Below are 25,085 nucleotides of genomic sequence, written 5' to 3' on the forward strand. Positions count from 1 at the left end.
ATTAAGTACTCCAATGATCGTAAGATCTTTGGATGTGAAAAATGATCAATTCTGTCCTAAAGAAGAAAATGAAGATATCCTTGGTCCAGAAGTACCATATCTTAGTGCCATTGGAGCGCTAATGTATCTTGCTAATAATACACGACCCGATATATCATTTGTTGTGAACCTACTAGCAAGATATAGTTCCTCTTCAACCAGAAGATATTGGAGTGGAATCAAACAAATATTTTGATATCTTCATGGAACGGTTGATATGGGATTGTTTTATCTCTATGGATCCAAGTCACAATTAGTTGGCTATGCAGATGCTGGATACTTGTCTGATCCACATAAAGGGAGATCTTGAACAGGATACATGTTCACATATGGTGGTACAGCTATATCATGGAGGTCCACGAAACAAACGATTGCTGCAACATCCTCTAATCATGCCGAAATACTTGCGATTCATGAAGCTAGTCGCGAGTGCTTTTAGCTGAGGAGTCTGATTCAATATATTCTGTCATCATGTGGACTGATTGATCATAAGATAGCTCCAACTGTCCTGTTTGAAGATAATACAGCATGCATTGCTCAACTTAAAGGCGGATACATTAAAAGTGATAGAACAAAGCATATTTCTCCCAAATTCTTCTTCAATCATGATCTTCAAAATCAAGGGACAATTGATGTCCAACAGATCTGCTCAAGTGACATTTGGTAGATTTATTTACGAAGTCACTCCCAAAATCCTCCTTTGAAAGATTGGTACATGAGATTGGGATGCGCCGATTTCGAGACATCAACTGATGTCGACAAGAGGGGGAGACTGTACTCTGTTTTCCTTGGTCAGGTTTTTTTCCATTGGATTTTTCTTGACAAGGTTTTTAATGAGGCAGTCTCTATCACTAAAGGATATTATACTCTTTTTCCTTCACTAAGGTTTTTTTCCCACTGGGTTTTTCTTTAGTAAGGTTTTGACGAGGCAATAATCCTAAATGGGCATCTAAGGGGGAGTATTGTGATAAGATCAAATTAGATGCCCATTAATATGGGCGGTTGAATTTTATTTCCAATGCTAAATGAAGTTGAAAAGCAAACTTCATACGTTTATAAATAGAGGAGCAATCTCAAGAATATTACACACATATACAGAAGCAATAAAAATTCTCTCTCTATTTATATTATCTATATACAAAACTCTTCCTCTCTTTCTTTCATATGTTAATACATATATAAGTATCATCTCTTTTATATTGAGATAGTAATTGTGTTTAATATTGTTATCTAATTATATTTCTGTTTGTTACCTCTTCCTTATTTATTTATTTAGTTATTTTATAACAAATTTGAATAATGACAAGGAATTGTCGGCCTTTTATTATCATTAATTATTACAATAATAAAATTTTATATCCAAATTATTTAACTAACTAAATTCAATTAAATTGCTATAATTTTTGGTTTTTTTTTTTGTCACGATCTCTCTTAATCTAGTAGGTTAAAAACTAATCTGTCACATTTAAGAGTTTATTGTTGGCCAATAGGTTATTATATCCATAAGGTAAGATTCTAACCTCTGGCGTTTGCTTAAATAGACTAGTGAACTAACTACTAGACTAACCAAACTTAGTTAATTGTTATAACCTAATTTATTTTCATGCGCCACTACCTCTAACAACTATTTGAATTAACGCGCGACTATATATAACTGCCATTTCTATGCGGATTTCGTTTTTTTTTTTTAATTTTCTCAATGTTTTCTACGTTCACTTCCTTCTTTGTGTTCTCTTTGTTCTCTATATTCTCTTCGTTCACAATCAATGCTCTTTGATCTTATTTGAACAGGTATTTCATTTTCGAAGACAATGAATGATGTAAATGCACACTGTCATTTTATTCTCTTTCATTTTCGTTTTCTACTGTCATTTTCTTTTCTTATTCATTTTTTTCTTTTTGTTTTACCTTCTTATTTACTCTCTTAACAAGAAGGAGAAGAAAAAGAAGAAGAAGAACGCACGAACCGTTTCACGCAGTTGGAGCCTGTATGTACGCTCAACTAATGAAACTGATTTTTATTGAACTTGGATCAACTTGGTTGGACTTAGTTATCAAAAAGACTTGAATGTATAATATAAGTGTAATTACAATATTATCCACAACAATAGTCATTTGACTCATTTCCAATCTATTAGTAATATATTAAAACAGAGCTTAAAATAATTTTTAGATGCATTATTAGTCTTTTAGCTTTTTAATATTATGTCACGTCAGTTTAAGTGACTAATTCACATAACGTAAACATAATTTTCTATTTTTGTATTATGTCATAAGATTCTCATTGTATTTTTATTTTCTCATAATAATCTATTTTTATATAATGTTATATGATTCTTTTTTAACCTTAACTTTTCATATTCTCTTATCCTTTATTTTTATATAGATTATACTATTACTTTCAATGCTAATATTAATTATTTTTAATAGGTATAAATTTAATTAAAAATTCATTCTTTCTCTTCTCCTTTTATACTCATTACTTATTTTTATATTTATTATATAAATCAACATTTATTTTACATATTTTCTTTACCTCCTCTCACATAATCTCATACATTTTTCTCCTTCTCCCTCTCAGTTCTTGCTATTCTTTTTTGCACAATTAGAATTTGATTGATGACCATAGTTTTTATTTTTATTTTTTTTAATTTGCTAAACATATGTATTAGGTCATTGTGTGATTGTATTTATTAATTTTTCTATTTCTTTGTAATTGTATTCATGAGTTATATATTGTCTGTCACTTATATATCACTTCTTTTTCTTTTCAACAATTTATATTTTTTAATATCAATTAGTTGTAATAATATCATTAAAAATACATGTTATCCTGATTCATGAAAAGTAAAATTAGAAAAATTAAATATTATTTTTAATTATCAAAATATTAATAATATTCTTACTTGTATTTTATCTAATAATTTTATCATTGTACTATAGTATTTAAATATAACCTTAAAAAGATAAAAAATAAATAAATAAATAAAACTAACTATTTAAAAGTAAAAAAAAATTATATGAAATTAGGTGAATAAAATTTAATTAAATTTTTTTATTACTTATTATAATATATTAAAAGAGAGCACAAGATAATTTTACAATCATTTTTAGACATTTGATTTCACTCTATGTTGTCACATAAAATTTTTTTAGGTGGCATAATCTTCTATCTTTGCATTATACCATGAGATTTTTATGGTACTTTTATCTCTTCATAATAACATATCTTTCTATAATATTATAAAATTATTTTTAAATCTTAATTTTTTATATTTTTTATCCTTTATTTTTATGTAGATTACACTATCGTTGTCAATGTTAATGTTAATTCTTTGCTAAACGTATGTGTTACGGATCCGGCCCACGACTTCCACACCCGGAACCGTCTCCAAACCCGGTTACCCGGATCCAAACTACTTCACCCTTCTGGAAGGCCTGAAACCGGCCCATGGAAGCTCCTAACCAACTTTCAAATCCAAACGTCTCCCTTATCTTAGCCAGATAAGATAAGATAAGATAACTACCATTGCCTATAAATAGAGGACCCAGGTCCCTCCAAGTATTCATTCATTCCACACACCCTCTACCTCTTAGATCCATTCTGACTTGAGCATTGGAGTGTCTTTGCAGGTACCACCCCCCGTTGCTCCAGTCAAATAATCCGGCATCCGCCTCGACCTGCAAGTTCCCGATCCATCTCTCAACCCGTACCGGAGGCATCCAGTACATTGGCGCCGTCTGTGGGAAACTTGCACCGATTAAGTCGGAATGGCGGACGAACTCGAAGAGCATTCCGTTAGCCACCAAGATAACTCCCGAACAAGGAACCCTACTCCTGAACACCAAGAAGTTGTACCCCACGGAAGGATAGCAAGCGCCATCCGCCAAACTACTCCAGTGCATAACAAAGAGAACGGCCCCGTTATCATCGAAGCACGACATCCCGAAGACCTAGGAGACAAAGCAGCCCAAATAATCAAAGACCTCTGCCTCCGAGTACAGGAACTCGAGGGCCGAGTTGCTACTAAGGAAAAACACAAACGCCGAAAACGGAAGTCACGCAACCTCCAGATCAAGATCTCGCCACGGCAGATCGCCAGAACGACGACATACCAAGAAGCACAATCGAAGCATCTCGCGTGACCCGAGACACGGCAAATCGCCAGAACGGCGACACAGCAAAAGGTATGACTGCAGTGTCTCCCGCGATCCAGTTCACACAAACGTCACCGACGGCACCGAGAGACCAAACGCACGAGAAACGACCACGTGATAATGGGAGCCACTCCCTTCACCGAGAGAATCTTCAAAGCAAAACTCCCTAAAGGCTTTGATAAACCCACGAACATGAAGTACGACGGAACCAAAGATCCCCAGGAGCACTTAACGGCCTTCGAGGCCAGGATGAACCTAGAAGGCGCTGCCGACGTCGTCCGATGCAGAGCCTTCCCAGTAACCCTAGCTGGGCCAGCGATCAACTGGTTCAATGCCCTTCCCAACGGATCCATAACCAGATTTCACGACATCTCATGGAAGTTCATGGCCCAATTCACCACCAGAATCACCAAAGCCAAACACCCCATCAGCCTATTGAGAGTCATGCAGAAACAAGACGAGTCCACAAGGAAGTACCTCAACCGATTCAACGACGAGTGCCTGACAGTCGACGGACTCACAGACTCGGTCGCAAGCCTTTGCCTTACAAACGGACTCATGAACGAGGACTTCCAAAAACACCTTACTACCAAACCAGTATGGACTATGCACGAAATAAAAAGCATCGCAAAGGAGTACATAAACGACGAAGAAGTAAGCCAAGTCGTAGCCGCCAACAAACGGCAGCATGGCAGCACACAACACGGCTTATCGGCACCGCGGCATAACCCCTCCCCCAGAGAGAATCAGAAAGAACACCACAAGCCAATGAACACAAACCGACCCCCCAGAGTCAGAAAATTCTCCAACTACACACCACTGACAGCACCGATCACCGAAATATACCACCAAATAGCAGACCGCGGCATCCTCTCGAAGGCCCGACAGCTAAAAGAGAGAACAGGCGGCAACAAGACCTTCTACTGCGACTACCACCGAGGATACGGACATAGGACACAGGACTGCTTTGATCTAAAAGACGCCCTTGAACAAGCTATACGAGATGGCAAACTCCCCGAGTTTGCCAAAATTATCAGGGAACCAAGACGCGCGGAAAAGGAACGATCACTAGAAAGAGAAGGACATAACCCGAGAGCACAAAGACAAGGCCCCAGAGAAAGGCCGGAAGCCGACCCAACCATTATGGTGAATGTCATCACAGGCAAAGATGTCCCGGGGAAATCAAAATCGGCACTAAAAAAGGACCTCAAAGTAATTTCAGTCAGACAACAAAATTCAACCACCACCGATAAAGCAATAACGTTCTCCCCCGAGGATTGTCAGCACGGTACCTCGGCAGAAGATGCCCCCTTCGTCATCTCGGCAAAGATCGGAACTGGACTAGTCAGAAGAATACTAGTCGACACGGGAGCAGACTCCAACATCCTTTTCAGAGGGGCTTTCGACAAACTCGGACTCCGCAACGACAACCTCCAAACACACCTCAATGGAGTAACCGGGCTGGGGGATAACTTCCTCAAACTGGATGGCTCCATTATCCTCCCCCTTACCATAAGGGAGACCACAGGAAGACAATTCTGTCCGAATTCGTAGCCCTCAAAGACTCCACCGCCTATAATGTCATCCTTGGAAGGAAAACAATAAATGACCTCTCCGCCGTCATCTTCACCAAATACCTCCAATGAAGTTCACAACAGAAGATGGCTCCGTCAGGACTATCCACGGAGACTGGGAAACGGCGGTAGAATGCGACAACACTAGCTTAGCCCTAGGAAAGAGATCTCGGGACGCGGCCGGCATATTCTTAGCCGACCTGGACACCCGACAAGACGGGCAACCTCGACCAGAACCAGAGAGGGACATGGAGAAGCTACAAATAGGCCAAACCAAAGAAGAACACACTTTCATCAATCGGAACCTCCCCTACAACCTCAAGGAGGACCTCTCACGCCTCTTAAAACAGAATAGAGATATGTTCGCAATCACACCCGCCGACATGCCGGGCATAGACCCCGACCTAATATCCCACCGGCTAGCCGTAGATCCAATGGCTAAGCCCGTCACACAAAGGAGACGAAAAATATCCCCCGACCGAGCTGCCGAAGTCAAAAAACAAGTCAAAGCCCTCCTCGAAGCAGGCTTTATCAGGGAACTACCCTATGCGACCTGGCTGGCTAACGTCGTACTAGTAAAAAAGGCTAACGGAAAATGGCGGATGTGCGTCGATTACACGGACTTAAACAAAGTCTATCCAAAAGACGCCTTCCCCCTACCAAACATTGATGGACTAGTAGACGCCGCATCCAGCCACCAATACCTCAGCTTCATGGACGCATACTCTGGGTACAACCAGATACCCATGCACCCGTCCGACGCGGAAAAAATGGCCTTCATCACCCCCGACGGCACATACTGTTACAAAGTCATGCCCTTCGGTCTAAAAAACGCCGGAGCCACCTACCAAAGACTCGTTAACAAAATATTCCAAGACCTGTCCGGGACCAAGCTAGAAGTCTATATAGACGACATGCTTGTGAAGACCAAATCTAGCGAACAACTCATCAGCGACCTCGAGCTCATAATGAATACCTTAAGGAAACATCGAATGCGCCTCAACCCAACCAAATGTGCATTTGGGATGGAAGCAGGAAAGTTCCTCGGTTTCATGATCACACAACACGGGGTAGAGGCAAGCCCCGAAAAATACAGAGCCATCCTTGAAATGGCAAGCCCAAAAAACCTCAAAGACATCCAGAAACTCACTGGCCGGCTAACCGCATTATCCCGTTTTCTCGGCGCGTCGGCTCAAAAGGCGATCTCTTTCTTCAAACTCATGAAAAAGGGAACCCCCTTCAAATGGGAAGCAAAATGTGAAAAGGCGTTCCAACATTTCAAGAAAGTCCTAGTGGAACCCCCGGTTCTCGCTAAACCCCAAACAGGAGAGATCCTTTACCTGTACTTATCTATAACAGAAGAAGCCCTCACAGCAGCACTCATCTGAGAAGACGAGAATAAAGCCCAACGGCCCATTTACTTCATAAGCAAAGTCTTACAAGACACAGAATCACGCTACTCACGCCTCGAGAAACTCGCCTTCGCGCTCCTCACGGCATCCCGTCGTCTCTGACAATACTTCCAAGCCCATCCCATTACGGTCCGAACCGACCTAGCGGGGAGGATGCTAGCATGGTCCATCGAACTATCCCAATTCCAAATAAAATTCGAACCTTGGAATGCAATCAAAGCGCAGGCCATGGAAGACTTCATCGCCGAGATGACACCAGGAAATCCCATCCCCAAAACTTGGAAATTACACGTAGACGGCTCATCTAATACCACCTCCGGCGGAGCCGGAGTCATACTCGAAAGTCAAAACGGGATCGCAATCGAACAATCCGTTCGATACGAGTTCCCGGTATCCAATAACCAAGCAGAATAAGAAGCTCTCTTAGCCGGCTTAACTCTATCCAAAGAAGTCGGGGCAAAAATTTTGGAGGTATGCATCGACTCGCAGGTAGTCAGCTCCCAAGTTAACAGAAACTACCAAACAAGAGACCCCCTGCTCCAACAATACCTCACCAAAGTAAACAAGCTAAAGGAAGAATTCGATCATGTAACCATACAGCACGTCCCCAGAGAACAAAATGCCAGGGCAGACCTCCTATCGAAACTGGCCAGCACCAAGCCAAGACAAGGTAACCGGTCGCTAATCCAGGAAGTTGCCAGGACGCCATCCGTATCGGCGACGCCCGGCACCGTCCTACCAGTTTCCAACCAGGAATCATGGACCTTTCATATCCTACAATACCTCCTTGATGGAATACTACCCGAGGACCCTAAAGAAGCAAATCGGATAAAAAGAGAACCCGCCAATTACACTGTCATAACAGGACAACTATACAAACGAGGATTTTCGCAACCCCTACTCAAATGCATCGAGCCCGGGGACACAGAGTACATACTTCGCGAAGTCCACAAAGGATGCTGCGGCCACCACATCAGAGACAAAACTTTGGCCCAAAAGATCGTCCGAGCTGGATACTTCTGGCCCACAATCATTAAAGACTCCATACAAACAGTCAAAAACTGCGACAAATGCCAAAGGCATTCAGACTACCACAAAGCCGCCCCACACCGACTCAACATTATAACGGTGGATCGGCCATTCGGAACGTGGGGCGTCGACCTCGTTGGCCCCTTTCCAACGGCCCCAGGACAACTCCGGTATATCATAGTCGCAGTAGACTATTATACCAAATGGGTCAAAGCCGAACCCCTAGCCTCTATCACGGCAGCCCAATGTCGCAAGTTCCTCTGGAGAAATATTATAACCCGTTTTGGCATCCCGGAAGTCATAATCTCGGACAACAGAACCCAGTTCACCGACAAAAAGTTCAGGGAGTTCCTGGAAGGACTACATATATCCCAACACTTCAGCTCGGTAGAACACCCCCAGACAAACGGACAAGTCAAATCTGCAAACAAAATAATAGTAAAAGGACTCAAAAAATGACTTGACGAAGCCAAAGGACTCTGAGCCGACGAGCTCGGATCGGTACTCTGGTCATATCGGACCACCCCCCAAAGCTCCACCGGGGAGACCCCCTTCTGCCTCACATACGGGATAGAGGCCATCATCCCCGTCGAGGTCAGGGACCCTAGTCCGCGAAGAACCATCGGGGGCAGTGACGAGGACACCGAGCGAGACTTCACAGAAGAAATCAGGTCCATAGCTCACATGCGAGAACTAGCCTTAAAACAAAAAATCAAGACAAGGTACAATCACGGCGTAATACGGAGAGACTTCTCACCCGATGACTTGGTCTTACGATGAAACGACATCGGAGCCCCCACGCTAGGAGAAGGAAAGCTCACCCCCAATTAGGAAGGCCCATACCGAGTCAAAGGAGTAATCGGAAAGGGGGCCTACAAGCTTGAAAAGCTCAACGGAACTGAGATCCCGAGAACCTGGAACACCGCCAGCTTACGGCGATATTACACGTAGGCATACATCAAACCCTCAAAATTTGTGTTTTACTTATTTTTATTTTATGATTCATTATCAATTGTTCCCGGGTACTCTTTCCCCACGAGGGTTTTAACGAGGCTCAACTTAATAAAATTCCATCTATATTCACATAATTGCCTCGCATCTCTCCCCCAAACCCCACATTAAAATGGCATAAAACACGCGGCCACCACTAGGAAACTGATCATCCCCAAGGCCTAATAAACGGATATCCACGAAATAACGATTACACGACCCCGCGACGGTCGGCCCCTCCCAACTAAACCGGGAACGCAAGAAGAGTCACAATACACGGCTCAAAAACACTTAAAACAAACATGCCAAATTTACGGCCTAAACATGCCTAAAAAGTTCAGAGTCATAACTTACGGCCACACGGCCAAAATATCGACAAAGTTACAAAGTTCTAAACATAATCAAAAGAAAAAAGAAGTCTACTCAAGGTCAACGATCTGGCCATCACGGACAGTCTTGAACGCCCCCATCACGGACACATCCATATCCGGCACAAGGACTAAAGCCTGGGCCCTCATCGTCTCCTCAGTAGCAGCAATAGCCTCCTTCACATCCGCAAGCAACACGACCTTTTCCTCCTTCAGACTCTCAACCTCAGCCTTTAAGCTCGCCACGTCAGTCTTCAGGCCGCCCATCTCGGAGAGAAGCACGGCAGCTCGGGACTCGGCGTCTGAGGCCTTCCTCCGCTCTTCCCCAAGCTGAGATAAGAGCGAAGTCTCAACCTCGGACAGACGAAGGATCTCGGCACCGGACTCCTTGGACGCCTTCACCGCCCTCTCCCTCGCCAATTCGGCAACCGCAAGCTGCTCCTTCAACTTTGTAACTTCGGCCTGAGACTGGCGCAGTTTCTTATCCAGAAGACCCACCTGGGCCATCACAGGCTCAGCCTTTCGCACAATTACGGCAGAACGGAGGAGAGAACGATAAAGTGACTTTGCTTGAAAAGCCACATCACACTCACGAAAAAACTCCTCCGTGCCAGGCAAGAGGTGCTCATCTATAAAAGCAGGGGCATCAAAATGGCGATCCATCACCGACGGGACCACGGTATCCCCCTCCACCAAGTTCTCACTATCAGCATCCTCCAACCGCCTCCACTTCCGGGAAGCACTCTTCGGCGAGACGACAACAACCTTGTCGTCAACATCCACTCCCAAACCATGACCCGACCCCTGGGCACCACCCTCAGTCAAGATGAGTTCCTCAGAAGCAGCCCTCGTGTCATCGGCGGGACGGGAGGTAGGAGTGGATGGAGAACCGCCAGAAGGAGTCCCCTGGGACAGCTGAGCCTTCAGCCTAGCAAGAGTCGTCAGACCACCAGCCATTTCAACTTAAAAAGAAGGCAAAGGAAAAAAGCATAAGTATCCAACTCAAAAAAAAAGAGAGAGAGAGACAGTACACACCGACATAAGCCTGGCAAGCCACCGAATCACCCATCACATCCCTAGGGTTAAAAGGACGTTCACAAACAACTGCCAAAGGACAAGGGCCACGTCCCGATCCTCCGAAGACAAAAACTCCTAAGTTACCCGCGTCAAAATAGAAGGCCCCGCACCGAAATTCCAATACGTAGGAAATCGGTGCTCCCCCTCCAGCGTTAGCCAGAAAGGGTGACGCCCCCTAGCAGGGCGAACCTTGAAGTATCCACTCTTAAAACCATGGAAGGAGTCCTCGTATAAACCGAAGACACGACGGTGAGGCTGAGCCCTAAAAGACATATACCCCTTCTTGTGCTTCCCCTCTTTGGTCGGTAAAGTGCACAAGAAAAGGAAAAGAAAGACATTCACCGAAGCCGGGAGTTCAAGAAACTCACAAACAAGCTCAAAAGACCGTATAGCCACCCAGCTATTTGGATGCAGCTGGGACGGCACAACGGAGCACCGGCTCAAGAGTTGCTGCACGAATGGAGAAAATGGATGCCACACACTAAGCCGGGTGAACATCGCCTCGTATACCCACATCCAATCGGGGACGGTCGACGAGTCAAGGTTAGTGTAACAAACCCTCTCGTCCACCCCCAGTAGGGCTAGCTCATACTCACGCTCGGCATCACCCCCTCCGCAAACAGCCCCTTGTTCACGGAGCCGCTGAAGGTCCGCCTCCGTAACCCGAGACGGCGTTCCCCACACATTACTGGTTACCCAGGAATAAAGGGAAGGAACGCCACCGGCGGGAGCCACCGGAACTCGCGTACCCTCAGTCCTCCACCGAGCCATACCTAAAATAAAGGCGAGCACCACCGTCAGTCCAAAAACCGTACGCCATAAACTAGGGAGAAAGTCAAAACACACACCACTACCTACCGCCAACAACACAGTGGTGCTCACCCCCCTTAAAAACTCACTACCCCAGAAAAACAAAGAACTATCATACCAAAGCCAAATACAGCCCTAACCCACACTAAACCAAAAAACACAAAACAGAGGCGTACGAAGTAAAGTAGGAGCACAATCATCAGGCAATGCAGATTAGGAGGATAAAAAAGAGAAGAACACCAACCTGAAAGTGCGAATGTAAACTTGGAGTAGCAGGAAAGCAAAAACGCAACAAAGAAGCAGGAACTATCACCAAAAATACGAAAGGAGAGAAAGAGGCATCCACAAAAGAAGAAGAATAACCAGGAAATGAAACGAACGAAGGAAGAAAATGCAAAAACCAAAACGGTTTTTGAAAAAGATAAAAGGACGTAAATAACCCCAACTACAACTTAACACAGTAAGGGCGAAAATGGAATTACAATCCAAACGTCCCCTCGTAATAAATGCTCCCTTGGGAACATAAAACGGTAAGCGCGCCTCAGAAGATGAAACGGACGCGGCGGATCAGAGAAGCCGTGCCAATCGAACGGTCTTCAGACTCCAGGGAAGACGAACCCCCACTGAACCGCGAAGTCCGAAGCCCAACGCGCCGACCTACCACCAGAAAAGGGCCACCAAACAGCCAAAAACCATATCCTCCAGCGGTAAAGGCCGACCTCGCTCACCCTCCCGCTGCGGGGGCAACTGTTACGGATCCGGCTCGCGACTTCCACACCCGGAACCGTCTCCAAACCCGGTTACCCGGATCCAAACTACTTCACCCTTCTAGAAGGCCCGAAACCGGCACATGGAAGCTCCTAACCAACTTTCAAATCCAAACGTCTCCTTATCTTAGCCAAATAAGATAAGATAAGATAACTACCATTGCCTATAAATAGAGGACCCAGGTCCCTCCAGGTATTCATTCATTCCACACACCCTCTACCTCTTAGATCCATTCTGCGTCGGAGTGTCTTTGCAGGTACCACCCCCCGTTGCTCCAGTCAAATAATCCAGCATCCGCCTCGACCTGCAAGTTCTCGATCCATCTCTCAACCCGTACCGGAGGCATCCAGTATAGTATGTATTAGATGATTGTGTGATTGTATTCATTAATTTTTTATATTTCTTTGTGTAATTAACTAATTATATTCATAAGTTGTATAGTGTCTTTGTCACATATATTATATCACTTCTTTTTTCTTTTAACAATTTATATTTTTTATTATTATTTAATTATAACAATATTGTTAAAAATACATGCTGTCATGATTCATAAAAATAAAATTAGAAAATTGATGAATGTCATTTTTAATTATCAAAAAATCAATAATATTTATACTTATATTTTATCTTATAGTTTTATCACTATATCATAGTATTTAAATATAACCTAAAAAAAATAAAAAAATAAAAAAAGTGACTATTTAAAAAAAATTATATGAAATCAGATGAATAAACTTTAATTAAATATTTTTATTACTTATAATTTAATTTATGTATAATTTTATTTTTATAATTATAAATTTTATTTTAAATTGTTATTTAACATCAACCATTATAAAATTTAAATCAACCATTATAAAATTTAAATTAATTTTAATATGCTGTCAGACAAAATTTTAAACTTCTTAATTAATTAAATTTAATTCATATTATTATTCAATTAAATTATAAAATAACAGTTAAACATAATTATTATCTATATTAAAATGATATATTTTTCTTTGTATATCTTTTTTTGTTGAATAATAATATTATTGAATCATATATAAATTGTCAAATTAAATTAATATAATCAATATTTTTTACAAATTAGTTATTAAATTTATTATTAATTTATTATTATCTAATATATTTCTAAGTAATATATATAATATTTTAAATTTATATTATAGTTAATTTAGTTCTGGCCTTAATCTAGTAATAAATTATTTTCATGCTTGAAATTGATCCTTAAGAGGGATCTCTTAAAAGGGACAGCTCAACAGCTTCAATTGCTAGGTTTTCATTAATGCTAGCATAGTAGTAGTATTAACATCCTAGTGATAATGGAAAACTAATTAATTAATGCATGCAGGGTCTGTCTGTATCAGAGTAATAACATCCTATGAATCCTTTAATTTCCCAGCTAATCTAGTTTGGATTGAAGTCCCTCTAAGCATCTCATTCAGTTAGTTGATGTTGTCATTCAACAGTTTCAATTTCAATTTCCAACTCTTTGTGGTGCTCCTCTCACAGATATTGTTCACGGTAAAGTGAAAACTAAACACAAGTAGTTATAATCCAATTATTTTTATTTGTTTAACGTTTAAATAAAATTATTATAATATAAATTTTTGCTAATACGTCTTTAGTTCCACTCTAAATAACCAGGTTTGTGAAATGTGAACACGTTCATGGAGTATGTTTCCTTCTTGGATTCAATCATTACATCTATCAACTCGATTTTTGGGTTGAAAAAGGATTGAAATTAACACTGTTAGAAAATTATTTTAATTTTTTAATTTGTTCGTGAGCAATACATATATTAATTATAATTACAAATTATGCTATTTCAAATTAAATGAATTATATAATGATAATGTCAATTATTGTTATAAATGTTAAATTGAATAAGTCATCATTATTTTTGATTTGGAATTAAATGAGAATAAAATCAGATATTATTTTTTGTTCTCTAGATAATTATTTTTTGAATTTTAGATATATTATCTTTTGGACTTTAGATACTATTTTATTTGAGTTTTAGGTTTTAATTGGTGCCATGTTCAAATATAAATAGTGCCTTCAGGGTTTCGGTCCCCAATATACCAAAACCGCCTCAGCAATTCTTTCTTCATCAGAGAAGTTGCAATTCAGCCGCCTAAGAATACAGAAGACTTTGGTTGAGAAAGATCGAAAGAACACAAGATCCAAACTCTTCTAATCATGATTCATATTTATGAATTCAGGTATGCTTTCGCATTCGAGTATTTTATTTAATTTCTTAATAATTTAATATGAATAATCTTTGGATTAAGGAATTCAGAAAGAATTCCAACAAGTGATATTATAGCCATCCATAATTTAGTCATAAAAATATAAATTTTTTATTATTCTTTTGGATCGACATCCATGTGTATGTGCGCATCATATATAACTGGTATTGATGTACGAGCACAAGAATTAATTTTTTTTATGCCAATGTCCTGAATGCAATTCTTTATATACATACGCGTATCGTGTATGAACATTTATATATATATATTGTGCGTCTATAACAAGCGTGTTATGATTACCTTTTTTTTTTATATGATATAATGTTCATAATATTTATGTTCGTTGTGACTATATATGGATTTGGCACTTTGTTCTGAAATATATATGTTGCTGTATCCAACTTTTTTTTTATATAATGATAATTGATTTATTCTAATATAAAGTATAGAATATTAATATGATTGTTTTAAATTTAATTATATGTGCTGTTAATTTAGTATACAATTGATTAATAATTCCTTTTAGGATATAAGGATTATTATGTATACGTCACTTATGTAAATATTGATCTACTTAAAGAAAGATCTATATTTGGCCAAATTATGTGTACATATTAATAATATTTGAGTAATAAAAAATAATGTTAATTATTTATGCGAACAATAATCGGTTCAAAGGAAGTTTATTGTTTGGCAAAATAATAAACATTATACATTTTTGTTTATTTTCTATTAATTATGTGGTCAATAATCGGCCTAAAAGAAGGTTATTATTTGGCCAATTAATAGAAAATATTTGCGGTAATAAATAAGTTGCGAAGTTTACGTTTCCATGTGCGCATTAAGTCGGTCCAAAGAAAGGCTTAATGTGTGACAGGAATTTTGACAATATTTGATTACTACAATAAGAGTATCACTTATAGTTAATTTTTCTATCCAAAGATTGAAAATTAATGTTGTTCTAAATATCTCAACATGAAATTTTTCTATTAATTAACTAATATTTACTACATATTTTTTGTTCTAATCTAGAAACTATGACTTCAGCTACCAATATTTCTGCACAAATTAGCAGTATTTCTATGCTGAATGGTTCAAACTTTATGGTTTGGAAGGATACCATGAAAAATGTCCTCAGTTGTATGGATCTGGATATAGTTCTTCGAGAGGAGAAACCCACTTCCATTCCAGAAAATCTCAATGAGGTTAAAATATAGAGGAGTGAGAAATATCCAATCGAATGAGCATTATGATCATGAAGCACTCAATTCCTGAGACATTTCGGGGCTCAATTACTAAGGACAAAGATGCCGAACAGAATGAAAAGGTGGAAGCAAGTAGCCTTTTGAGCAAACTTGTCTCCATGAGGTATAAAGGTGAAGGGAATATAAGGGAGTACATTATGGAAATGTCTCATCTTGCTTCAAAATTGAAAGCACTAAAGTTAGAGTTGTTTGAAGATTTACTCGTATATTTCATTTTGATCTCCCTTCCTGCACACTTTGAGTGGGCAATTCAAAGTGAGTTATAACACTCTGAAGGACACCTGGTCCTTAAACGAGCTTATATATCACTGTGTGCAAGAAGAAGAGAGACTACAGCAAGATAAGACTGAAAGTGCTCACATGGCTTCATCTTTTCAGTATAAAAAAAAGCGTGATACTACTGCGGATGTGCCTTCTCAGCAGAAAAGGGCTAAGAAACAAGATCAAGTTTCAACCTGCTTCTTCTATAAGAAGGTGGGACACATGAAGAAGGATTGTACCAAATATGCCACCTGGCGTGTAAAGAAGGGTATAATTCTTACTTTCGTTTGTTCTGAGACTAGTTTAAGTTATGCAACTGTTGATACTTGGTGGTTAGATTCTGCTGCTACTACTCATGTAAGTGTTACTATACAGGGTTGCCTGTGGAGCCGACCGCCAAGTGATGCTGAAAGATACATCTATGTGGTAGACGGCAATATAGTTGCAATCGAAACTATAGGAACCTTTAGATTATGTTCCACAAGTGGATTTTACTTGGATTTATTAGAGACATTTTATGTACCGTTATTTAGACGAAATTTAGTTTCTGTTTCTCGTTTGGACAAATCAAGTTATTTTTGTTCCTTTCAGAAATAATAAAGTGATAAAGTCAGTCTCTTTTATAATTTGAATAATATTTGCTCTGGTCATTTGGTGGATAATCTATATAGGCTTGATTTGAATTCCTATAATAATGAAATACTGCAAACAGGTACAAAACGAAAACTAAATGAGAATTCGGCATCATTATGGTACAAACGCCTAGGTCTCATCTCTAAACAGAGAATTCAGAAGCTCATGTTGGATGGAGTTCTTGAACCCCTAATTTTGGTAGACTTTGAAGTCTGCATTGAGTGCATAAAGAGAAAAAGGACAAACGAAAGAAAATTAGGTGCCGAGAGAGCTAAAGATATCTAAGAACTGATACAAACTGATATATGTGGCTCATTCCTTACTGTCTCTTGGAATGGACAACGGTATTTTATTACGTTCATAGATGATTACTCTCGTTACGGGTATCTATATTTAATTCATGAAAAGTTCTAAGCCTTTGATGTTTTCAAGTCTTTCAAAGCTGAAGTTGAACTTCAACTTGGGAAAAAAATTAAAGCTGTCAAATCTGATCGTGGTGGTGAATACTACGGAAGATATGACGGTTCAGGTGAGCAACGTCCTGGGCCTTTTGCTCTTTTTCTAAAGGAGTGTGGTATTGTTCTGCAATACACCATGTCAGGCAAACCTAGCATGAATGGTGTTGCAGAGCGAAGGAGCCGAACTCTTAAGGACATGGTGAGAAGTATGATTGATCATTCCACCTTGTCTGAATCACTCTGGAGAGAAGCCTTAAAGACCGCGGTATACATCCTTAATAGGGTGCCAAGCAAAGCAGTTAACAAAACCCCTTATGAAATTTGGACTGGAAAAATGCCCAGTATAAAGCATTTGCATATTTGGGGTTGTCCAGCTGAGGCGCGACCTTATAGGCCGTATGAAAGAAAATTGGACTCAAGGACAATTAGTTGCTACTTTGTTGGTTACGCTGAGCGTTCACGGGGGTACAAGTTTTACAATCCTGCAGCAAGGTCTATTTTTGAAACGGAAAATGCGAAATTTCTTGAGGATGTTGAGTTTGGGGGAAGGAAATATTAGAAATGTTGCTTTTGATGAGGATTCTGTAACTAACAATGATGAGGTCTTTGTGTCTATTATTGTTCAAAATACAGTTATAGTACAAGAGCACAATGAGAATCCTATTGTAGATCCAGTTACAGTACAGGAAAATAATGAGAATTCTCCTCAACCCCAACCCATACAGCAAGCTCAACAACCTCAAGAAGTGTCATTAAGAAGATCCAACAGAGAAAGGAGAAAATCCATTTATGGTCTCAAATAAGCTTCCCGTCAATATAGTATCACAAGTTCATCAAGTCACTACCTCATGGTTTTGAGGTAAATATCATAGATGAATGTGTATATCGCAAGTTCAGTGGGAGTAAATACATCTTTTTTGGGTCTTATATGTTGATGACATTCTACTTGCCAGTAACGATATAGGCTTGTTGCATGAAACTAAGAAATTTCTATCGAACAAATTTGAAATGAAAGATCTTTGTGATGCCTCTTTTGTATTAGGAATCAAGATACTAAGAGATCGCTCTCAAGGTATTATTGGATTATCACAAAAGAACTATATCAAAAATATTTTGAGTAGATATGGCATGGAAAGTTATAGACCAATGGACACACCCGTAGTTAAAGGAGACAAGTTCAGTCTCAAGCAATGCCCTAAAAAATGATATTGAGAAGACAACAATGCATAATAAACCTTATGCATCAGCACCAGGGAGTTTAACGTATGCTCAAGTATGCACACGTCCCGACATATCATTTATAGTGGGAGTGTTGGGTAGATACTTGAACAATTCGGGTATGGATCATTGGATAGCTGTTAAACGCGTAATGTGTTATCTAAAAAGAACAAAGGATTACATGCTTACTTATCGGAGATCAGAAAATTTGGAGATAAAAAAATTTGGAGATTATTGGGTACTCTGATTCTGATTTTATGGCATATGGTTGCGAAACTTTGTCACCAAGCTTCATATAGTAGATAACATTGAAAGGCCATTAAAGATATTTTGTGACAATAAGTCAGCAGTACTATACTCCAATAACAATAAGAGTTTGACAAAATCGAAACATATAGACATCAAACTCTTATTAGTTGTCAAGGAGAATGGTTAAGAAAAACAGATTTCCATAGAACATATAGGAACAGAGTATATGCTAGCAGACTCACTAACCAAGGAATTGATCCATAAAGTCTTTCATGAGCACATTGCTCGGATGGGTGTCAATATTTGTGATGCCTTGATTTAGTGGGAGTTTATTTTATGCTATATGTCCTATGACAGATAATTGAATTATTTTTCTGCAAAATTAAGTTGATGGTTTATTTCATGTTACGTGAAATTTTCATTAATATTTGTTTTGTGTTTGATCTCAATAAAGTTTTAAAGTTGGATCAGCTGCAAATAGACATGCATGAGATCACTTGGCATGTAAATTCCATATTACTCATCCAAATTTGATCTATGTCGTTAAGTATATTAGAATGGTGATTGTCGTGGTTTAGTCACGACATTTAATGTGATAAAAGCTGCGGTAATTTCATATCTAATGTATGAAACGGACTAGATTGTTAAAGTAATAGGGGAAATAGCATTCATATGTGCGCATAAAATTTATAAGATGTGATTATGTCAAGAAAGAATATATGTATAGCCCAAATGGGAGATTATTAGAAAATTATTTTAATTTTCTAATTTGTTTGTGGGCAATACATATATTAATTATAATCATAAATTATGCTATTTCAAATTAAATGACTTATATAATGATGATCTCAATTATTGTTATAAATGCTAAATTGAATAAGTTATCATTACTTTTGATTTGGAATTAAATGAGAATAAAATCAGATATTATCTTTTGTTCTCTAAATAATTATCTTTTGGATTTTAGATATATTATCTTTTGGATTTTAGATATATTATCTTTTGGACGTTAGATACTATTTTATTTAGGTTTTAGGGTTTAATGGGTGACATGCTCAAATATAAATAATGTCTTCAGGTTTCAGTCCTTAATATACCAAAGCTGCTTCAGCAACTCTTTCCCCATCAGAGAAGTTGCAATTCAGCCACCTAGGAATACAGAAAGCTTTGATTGAAAAAAATCGAAAGAACCATAAGATCCAAACTCTTTCAATCATGATTCATATTTATGAATTTAGGTACGTTTCCGCATTCGAGTATTTTATTTCTTAATGATTTAACATAGATAATCTTTAAATTAAGGAATTCTGAGAAAATTCAGACAAACACATCCTGTTTTGCTGGATTAAGGATTTGGATCAAATTTTGGTTTTGACGATGATTTTGTGTGTGAATTTAATTAGGATATAATTTTGATTTTTTAATTTAGTTTAAAATAAAAAAAATTATTATAAAAAACTGTTAAAAAGATTTAATTATTAAAAAATTATTAATATAAAAATTGTCAAAAATTTAATTTTTATATATTTAAAAAAATTAATTTTTTGAAAAAGATAAATATATTTTTAGATAATTTTTTTATTTATTTTTTTTGTAAATATATATTTTTATTTTCCATTATATTCAAATCTTTAATTTTACATCTTCATCTGTAATAATAATTTGTTGTTGTGAATCTCCAATTTACCATTAATAAATTTTTTTATTCGTGTTTTTTTACTTGTTTATCTTTTTTATTTGAAATTATATGATTTAAAAATATAGCACTTATTCATCTTCTTTTTTTTCTAAGTAAGCCTCTACAATCTTTTACATCTTAATAAAAACCACGGATGAGATTTCTTCCGCAAAAAGTTATTTCTCTTAAGCCTTGTAGTTGTATATAACAACAATCATTGGTTTATCGTAAATGCCTGTTCAACATTTTTCCAATTTATAGGGCTGCTTATTTTAAGTTTAGGTCCAATTATATCTATTTATGAAGTTATACATAGAACTGAAGAACAAAACAAAATGTCATCAAATGACCAGTATTTAATTGATGATGTGCAAAAGCTTGCATTATGATTCAATTTTGAATTACAATATAGGTAAAGCATTAATCATGTAATATTAGAATTAAACACTTGAAGAACTATATAATAATATCATGTTCTTTATAATTATTTTTAAAATTAATAATAATAGTTCATCAGTATTTTTGTTTTTCTTGTTTCTTATGTCCTGATTTATATTTTTGCATAGATATGAAGTCTATTATTTTATGGAAAATTTTTTGTTATTCTTATGTTGGAGATAATATTGAGGTTGGACCAAATCAAAATATTATTTATTATGAAAAAAGAACTATATAGAATAACTAATTAAAAAAGGGTGTACGTATTTAAATTTAATGTATAAGATATAACTTCAAACCTAAAAAATATTTAGAACAAATATATTACTTACACAGTCAAATTTAATCAATTTTAACTCATAGTATAGACCTCAATAATACTGATGATATTAATCAGTTGATCACATTCAATGATAATATAGCTCCTTAAGGTAAAAAGGACTAACTATGACTATGGGAGTAGAATTCATGACGACAATAACGACAATCTTCATAATATAGGTATGCCTTCAAAATAATTTTTATTTTTCACAATTTTTTATTATATCAGTAATTAGTGGATTATTATAAAAGTATTTCGACTTTTTTTTTCTATGATCAACACACTATAAAGTAATTCAACTCAAGAAGTCGACGTTTTTAATATTGGCAGTCAAAATTCATTTACACCAATTATTTGTATAACCCAACTTGTCCCTATAACTCATACTATCATTGACTCTAAGTGGTTGGCGTTCCTTCGTAGATATGCGGATTTCACTCCTACACACGAAATTCCACTCTCTTCTGTCTCACTCATGTGAATTGGTTTCGAGAGCATTCCACCAGTTTTTGGCGACTTTCACTTTCAACCCGTTTCACTGCCTACGTGCCCTTTACGCCCAGTCATTTCGAAGAACACTTGCTCCCCTCCCCCGTCTTACCGCGGCTGCTGGCACGGAGTTAGCCGGGGCTTCTTCCTCGAGTCCTGTCATGATCGCGCACTCGACGAAAGAGCTTTACAAGCAGCATTGTCCTTCTTCACTCACGCAATATTGTTGGATCGGGCTTTCGTCCACTGTCCAAGATTAAAGAAGAATGATATATTTTTCAAAGTGCAAGTGAGTTGAGGAGAGCATTATGTGAATATGTTATTACTCACAAATTTACATATAAGTTCTTGAAAAATAGTTCGGATAAAATAATTTGTTTTTGTAATGTTGAAGATTGTCCATGAAAATTATCAACTTATGCTATGAGAGAAAATATTTCGTTTCTTGTAGTGAGACATTTTACCAAAAATTATAAACACTTAAATCAAGATATATTGGAGAGTAATCACTCTTTTAGATTTAATTTAGTGTCTTCTATTATTGTTATGTCGAACAAATTAAGATTAATTTCTGACAAATTATCTAATGACATACGAAATGACATGCTCAAAGAATATAGATTTTCACTAATATATCACTAATAAGTTTAATGAGCTACAAAAGAAAAAGTATTAACTGAAATTAATGATGTATACCTAAAAATTCTTATATGCTAGTTCTTTGGATATATAATCGTATAGTGGAAATTGATCCATAAACAGTTGCAAAGTAAACATACTCTCTTAGCTAGTTATCAATTTAAATTTTTTTTTATTATATATAAATGTTGTGTGACTGCTTTTCTTCGTAGAGCAAAGCATATATATATATATATTATTCATCAATGGTTGCTACTTAAGTAGTCCATATAAGGAGACTCTTCTAGGTTTTCATTAATGCTAGCATAATAGTAGTAATAGTAACAGTGATAATAGAAAACCAATTAATGCATGCAGGGTCCGTCTATATCAGGCAAAGGATCTGTAAAGTAATAATATCTTATGAATCCTTTAATTTTCCCAGCTAATCTAATTTGGATTGAAGTCCCTCTAAGCATCTCATTTGATTTGATAAAATTTTTATTTATTAAAAATATTTTATAAAAATTCTTTTAAAGATAGTCTTTTTAAAAGTTATAACATTTATATTTGATAAATTAAATTAAAAATAATTTTTAATAAATGCAAACAATAAATATATTAAATAAAATAATTTTTAAAATTTAAAAATATAAATAAATATTAATATACGAATTAAATTTAGATATTAATTAATGTATGAAGTTGTATTAAATTTTTTTATTTTGATAAGCACAAACTATTTTTGAAAAGCTTCATCTTAAAACTTAATTTGGTAAAATTTTTATTTTTCAAATGTTATTTATAAAAAGTACTTTTTATAAGATAATTTTTTAAAGTTGTAATATCTATGTTTAGTAAATTAAATTAAAAATAATTTTTAAAAATAATTTTATATATTTCTTTGGATCCAATCTTAATCCTACTCCTGGATTAAATTTTTTTACTAAAATTCAACTTTACCTTACTTGTGGGTTGAGAACATGTCAACCCTAATTCTACCCGTTCTCAATCTATGGGTATCTGACTCTGTTTTCAAGTTAGCGAAAAGATGTAATATTATTATATAACCTAATGAGCATGCAAATTAAAAATTTACACAATCATTCCACAAATAATATAATCATCAATTGTTAAAATCTACATAAAAATCTTTACTTAAATTAATAACACAAACACAAATAAAATCATTGTAAGTCTATGAACGTTTCATTTGTTGCAACAACACCATTATTAGTCTATAAACGTGAGCACGATGCTGAACGCGAACACGGGCATGAAGTGCCGGCGAGGGGAGTAGCCAGAGTGGGGAGCGCCAAAGCAGGGAGTACAAATTTTTGGTGGAGAGACGCATAGAGATGGAATCTGGAGATAAAAAATGAGAGCTGGCCGCTAGGTGATGTCAGTGAAGAGGTTAGAGTTGTGTTATAAGTGGGTATTTATATATCACTAAATACAATTAATTTTAGTATTTAATTGTTAAATAATAACCTTGGCTCAGTGGTTAAAGGTTTTTTATCCCAAGGTAAAAGTCTTTTGTTCAACACGCACATGGAACAAATTTTTACATAATATTACATGAGTTACTAGTCAAAATGACCCCTGAAATTAGACCTTCGACTTAATTTAGTTCTTAAATTTTCAATTAACTTAAATTATACTCTGAAATTTTAAGGCGTGACTCAAGTTGGCCGTCCTTCTGTTCATCTCTATTTAATTGACATCTAGACCAATTAGACTATGTCATTTTATTGTTGCTACCTAAACATTTGCAAAGCGGTGCCATGTGACACTACAAAAAGATTAAATCCCAATTCGTTTCCATTCATTACAAAGAATGCAAAGAAGATGAAGAGGCCAAATTTCATATGCAGAGCATGAAGGTGAACCCTTGAGCAATTTCAAATGTGAAAATCATATTAACCGACACATTGATGCTTTGAGTTGCAGATCTGACTTTAGGAAAAAATATCTCACTAGGAACCAACCATAGAAAGTAATCACATTCATGTTGGTGAGCTGCTGGAAGAAAGGAATGATAATGGCCATCACGAACTGAAGCCTATAATGCATCTTCAACAGAGTGGCCCATGGATGTTTCACTGCCATGGATGATTCACTCGCCTCAACAAGGTCATCACGACAGGGATAGCCATGGGGAGAAAGATTCTGCTGATGACGATCATCACGGCAGAGATCCACGAAACGCAAGCCCAGCCTTCACCGTTCTGCATCTTGACGAAGAAATAGTTGAGAACGTTAGCGACAAAGATGTTAATGGTGATGGCCAATTGAAACTCCTTTGTATTTCTAAGGAGCAACCTCTGACACAGAAATTGGAATAGATTGATTGGCACATCCAATTGAGGTTTCTATAATGAATGAATAGTGAATTGGGGTTTAATAGTCACCAGGTGTCAATTAAACATGACACGTCAGTTTTCTAGTGATAGAAATGGACAGAAAAGCCAACTTGAGTCACGTCTTAAAAATTTAGGGTACAAGATCAATTAAAAATTAAAGGGTTAAATTGAGTTGCAAGTCTAATTTGAAGGGCCATTTTGAGTATTAAGTAACTCAACATTACATATACATATACTAGCAGAATACCCGTGCATTGCACAAGTTAAAAATATCTATCAAACAAATCACTTTATTAGATGTAAATTTAATAGAAAATTATGTTTTCGTATTCTTAAAAGTATGTGTAACACACATTGATTCAAAAAAAATAAACAATACATCAACTCCATCATTTTCAGCAAAATACACAGTAAATATAATAGTTAGTATTACTAACAATCTCAACAGTATCCCACATTAAATATAATAATAATAATAATAATAATAATAATAATAATAATAATAATAATAATAATAGTAGTAGTAGTAGTAGTTTGAGACTTTGAATTGTTTGTACCTTTTAGTATATTGTTGAGTGATGTATTGTATGTGATTTTTATATTAATTTTCAAT

At 36.8% G+C, this 25,085-nt stretch overlaps 2 protein-coding genes across 2 annotated transcripts; one reads left to right on the plus strand and one right to left on the minus strand.

Moving 5' to 3' along the window:
* The first annotated feature begins 4,317 nt into the window (after positions 1-4,317).
* On the plus strand, positions 4,318-5,751 carry LOC107616336 (uncharacterized). The gene has a single exon (XM_016318305.1). The coding sequence runs from the start codon at positions 4,318-4,320 to the stop codon at positions 5,749-5,751; it is 1,434 nt and encodes a 477-aa protein (XP_016173791.1).
* Positions 5,752-9,621: 3,870 nt separating this feature from the next.
* Positions 9,622-10,233, minus strand: LOC148546789 (uncharacterized). The gene has a single exon (XM_088498474.1). It carries the CDS (start codon positions 10,231-10,233, stop codon positions 9,622-9,624), a length of 612 nt encoding a protein of 203 aa, XP_088354600.1.
* Positions 10,234-25,085: the final 14,852 nt, after the last annotated feature.

This window comes from Arachis ipaensis, chromosome B9 (genome assembly GCF_059453495.1).
Source record: "Arachis ipaensis isolate K30076 ecotype BB chromosome B9, ASM5945349v1, whole genome shotgun sequence".
Taxonomy (NCBI): domain Eukaryota; kingdom Viridiplantae; phylum Streptophyta; class Magnoliopsida; order Fabales; family Fabaceae; genus Arachis; species Arachis ipaensis.

Coding starts and splice junctions, on each gene's coding strand:
- LOC107616336 (XM_016318305.1), top strand. CDS start 4,318: ATGGGAGCCACTCCCTTCACCGAGAGAATCTTCAAAGCAAAACTCCCT.
- LOC148546789 (XM_088498474.1), bottom strand. CDS start 10,233: ATGGATCGCCATTTTGATGCCCCTGCTTTTATAGATGAGCACCTCTTG.